The sequence below is a fragment of the Aedes albopictus genome, chromosome 3 (genome assembly GCF_035046485.1).
Source record: "Aedes albopictus strain Foshan chromosome 3, AalbF5, whole genome shotgun sequence".
In the NCBI taxonomy this organism is placed as follows: domain Eukaryota; kingdom Metazoa; phylum Arthropoda; class Insecta; order Diptera; family Culicidae; genus Aedes; species Aedes albopictus.
The window spans coordinates 6965817-6970063 of NC_085138.1; the positions used below are offsets into that span (position 1 = coordinate 6965817).

The 4247-nt window shown below is 40.2% G+C and overlaps 1 protein-coding gene across 1 annotated transcript; it reads right to left on the minus strand.

Annotated features, from left to right (window-relative positions):
• Positions 1–1362: 1362 nt before the first annotated feature.
• Positions 1363–3203, minus strand: LOC109432359 (protein arginine methyltransferase NDUFAF7 homolog, mitochondrial). The gene has a single exon (XM_019708737.3). It carries the CDS (start codon positions 3119–3121, stop codon positions 1835–1837), a length of 1287 nt encoding a protein of 428 aa, XP_019564282.3. The 5' UTR covers positions 3122–3203; the 3' UTR covers positions 1363–1834.
• Between the last annotated feature and the right edge of the window lie 1044 nt (positions 3204–4247).

A 4247-nucleotide genomic window follows, 5' to 3' on the forward strand; every position in this document is an offset into this window, starting at 1 on the left:
CAAGCACAAGTAAGTTGCGTATCGTAAATTTTCATTAGATTATTTAGAAATAACGTTTAATAGGGGAAATTACCCATTCTCGGCCGTTTTGTTCTCTTCGTCTTTGGGGGTTTTTTGAAACCTATTGAACTCAGAGTTGGTCTCAAATACTTCCCAACTAAGCTGAATTATATGGCCCAGTTTCAGGCAATTTGGCTGACGAAAACCCCCCATGACGAAGAGAACAAACCTGCCGATAATACCCATTGTCACCCTATTTAACATTGGTTTATGATGTTTTATATCACATCTTTAATTTATGCGCATATGCGATTTTCTAGTGCTTTCTGCATAAAATGCTAGAACGATATAGGGAAACTCCGAGACTCAGTATATTTTCGACAGCTTTTTCTCTTCGTCATGGGGTGTTATCTAAAGCCTGATAAACTTAAAGTTGGCGTCACATATTTGCCAATCAAACTGTATACAAATAGGTTTCAAGGAATTTGGACGACAGAAAACCCTTATGGTAAAGAGAGAAAAACTGCCAAAAATACCCGCAGTCACTCTCAAATCATATAATTTAATTATCGTTTAGTAATCAATCTAGCTATAGAGAAACCTATTTTAATAATAACGGATAAAGCCAAGGATAAAGCAAACATTTTCAATAATGAGCGAAACAAACAAATCAATATGGCAATAACCTCTTATCAGTCTTTGTTTTCCAAACCTATACTCCTTTACATATTCACCTCGATATTCACTATGACATTAGCAAAAATTAAAACTTGTTCGAACGTAACTGTTATACTTATTGTTTAAGCTCCATTTTGTATGAAATATTTTGATTCAACGGTAGAAGTTCATAACTTGTGTTAGAAATTAAGACACATAAACCTCCTCAAGACATTAGGAAAATAGCATGATGAATTAGTAAATAGATCCACTATTTACCAATTCATCATATTTATCCGAAATATTGGGTTCAATAAATAATAGTTTATGAATGCTTACAAAAAAAATCGAATATGGCTTGGTAAATGACCAAAATTATCATAATATTATTTTTTCATAATAATTAATGGTACTGAATAAGCAAGCGAAGCATTGACATTGGCACTTTCTCAATGATCAAGTCTTTATAATATTTACAATGCAAAAACGTGACACTTTATTTCTAGAAATTTGCTTTCAAAGCATTCCATAAAATTCAATTGAACTGGCCACCATGAACGCCGTGAACCACGCGCTGAACGTTGGTGAATTGCTATCTCTTCCTCACTGATGGAATGGTCTTCGCTCAATCTGCTGACTCTTTTACCCTGCTGGATTGATCGAATGAAACAACTTGAGGGGAAAGTTTGACGGACTTGAATGATCTTGATGGACTGGATGATAGTGGTGGTTGGATCAATCTTTCGGAGGGGAAATATTGAGGATATGAACATCAACCTCAATCCTCGCTTTTGCAGGTTGATCAGTATTTATATCAAGATTCAACATTATCATCCATCTTCTCCGCAATAAAAATGCAAGCAATACATTTAGCAATATTTCCATCAAATTGTGTTTCTTGATGAAGTTGAAGGAAAGATTGAACCTCTTGGTTGAATCAACTTATTGATAAGTGTAAATGGCACTTTACACAAGGTGCTGCGTCAAACTTGAACGTCTTCTGCGACATAACTTTAAGCCTAAACAATTGCCATTACCGCAACATTAGGAACTACCGCAACGACGGGAACAATTACTCTATATAACTGATATATAAATAAATCTTTGTATTAAACAACCTATTTCACAAAAATAAAGCTCAGTTTTTTAATGCTCAACATCTGTTTATTCCAAATTCCTATAACTTTCGCCTGACAAAACTCTCCAACTCCTTCGGGTACAGTCCGAAAAATTTGAACCTTTCGCCCATCTGTTCCGGATCGGTCAGCATCCTGAATCCATCCGCTAACCGCTGTTTTTCCCCTTCGCTCAGGCCACCGTTGCTCATCAAAACATTCAATCGCTCCTGTGCACCTGCCGCTTCCAGGAACGCCCGTTGACTAGTCGGTCCGATCGTCACAATCTGTGCCGTATCCTCACAAAACCGATTCAACAGACTGAAGTCGACATCCGCCGTCAAATCGGCACTTCCCGGCTCCAGCAGTGGATCATGCAGTTTGTGATTCTTAAACGCTCGGAACGTGTCCCGTTTGTCACCCAAATGACCGTAATCTACCACCAGACCAAATCCACCGTTGGCGCTAAACCGGGCGCCAATTTGCCGTACAATCGATTCCGCCTCAAACGAAATCTCGAAATGGGTTCGGTCTTCGAGCAGATCAGTGTAATTATTCAGGAACAGCCTTAGCATAGGCGTTTCCGATTTGGAGACGATGAATCGGAAACGGTCCTCCTTCTGGGGCTCAATGTCGATTAGAACTTCCTTCCAGGCATTGTCCTGCTTCACAAACTTATGAACCGGAAGCGCATCGAAAAACTCATGTGCCAGCACCACGGCAAACCCTTCCGGAACATCCTCAAGCTGTCGATACCAGTAAATCTTGGTCCCGTTCGCAGTCACACCAAATCGATAGTAAGGTTTATCCGTATATTCCGTGCTGCTTCGGCACAGCACTTCCGCCTGCACCGCACTCAAATGCTCACTCATCTCGACCATCTGGACGGCCATCCCGTGGCTGCTCACCTTCAGCTGGTCAAACACCCTCAGCACATCGCGCATCATGGTCCCCTTTCCGGGTCCCAGTTCGATCAGCTGGAAGGGCACCGGTCGCCCGAACTTGGACCACTCGTTAACACACCACGCCGCAATCATCTCGCCGAAGATCTGTCCGATTTCCGGCGACGTGATGAAATCGCCCTTGCTTCCGAGCACGTCGCCACTGGTCATGTAGTAGCCCGCGGATGGATTGGTGAGCACCTGTTTCATGTAGGTGGCCACCGGAATCGGGCCGGTTGCGCGGATTCGTGATTTGAGATCATTTGTGAGTGATAAATTACCGCCGGCAGTGTCCGCGTTCTGAGGCAGTTTGTTAGCTGGCGGTAGCGATACTCTTTTCACCGGTTTATAGCTGTAGAATCGGGTTTGTTGCCGCCATAATGATCGCGGGATAATTTGAAAATTCATCACTGCACTGATTATCGTTCCTTCCGCTGGCTGGCTGTGCCGTAAGAGCGGTATGAAAGCACTAAACTGATATGATAAGTCAAATGGTTTTGTTTGTAAACAAATGGAATGGCAATGCAACATGTGGAAAGTGTTGTGCGACATTTCTCATGTGTTGCAGTGTTAAGTGTTGCCATCTTTAATGTAATTCCGAAGTCATATAAATAATTGTTATAACTATAATTAATTGTTATAACTATAATTAATTGTTATTGCTACACACTTAATCGCGGCTTCTCTGTTCGGTAATTTTTTTAACTGAACTCAAACTGTGAATCGATGATATTACCGAAATTTCAGCAGTTCTGTTGAAAAGCAACTGAATTTCAGTATTTGTTTTTCCTTTTTGCTGGACTCGGTAATGCGAAGTACTGAGTATACGGTTGTAGCCAAAGTTTGCCGTACAGAAGTCAGTAGCATGAAAAAGTCAGTAATATCAGAAACCGAGTTTTCAGTAAAAATCGGATAATACTGAGATTTCAGTAACGCGAAACCAAAACATTGCATTTTACGCGCGCACAACTGTCACAACTGGAATGTGAGGTGTTTTATGGCAAGGTTTATGTCCTTCATACAAAAACTGTACCGTATAACGGGGTAACTTTGATAGTTTTTTAGCGAATTTTCTCAATATTTTTCCATGTAACAGTATTTCACCGACTTTTATATTTTTAAAAACAAGTACACTAAGGTCTTTTTTTACACGGGGGATACATCTCGTGTAGAAAACAAACCGTGTTAATTCGCGAAACCGTGTAAAAAAAACCGTGTTAATTCGCGAAACCGTGTAAAAAAAACCGTGTTACACACTTAATCTCCAAATTTGATCTCGGTAAAAATGAATAACGAACTCAATCGGTAAAGGTTATTTTAACTGAAATGTCGTTAAAATTTGACAGTTCATCAAAAATAACTTGTCAAAAATAACGAAATTCAGTAATTTACGTTCATTACCGAATCTCGGCAAACTTTTTTGCCACAGCAATCGGCAATCTAATCATTTCGCTGAATTTCGGTAAAGCGCATCTGTCAAAAATGAAAACGAAGCGCGTTGCCGGGTGCCATCTTCGTAAAAGAGGTTTTTGAA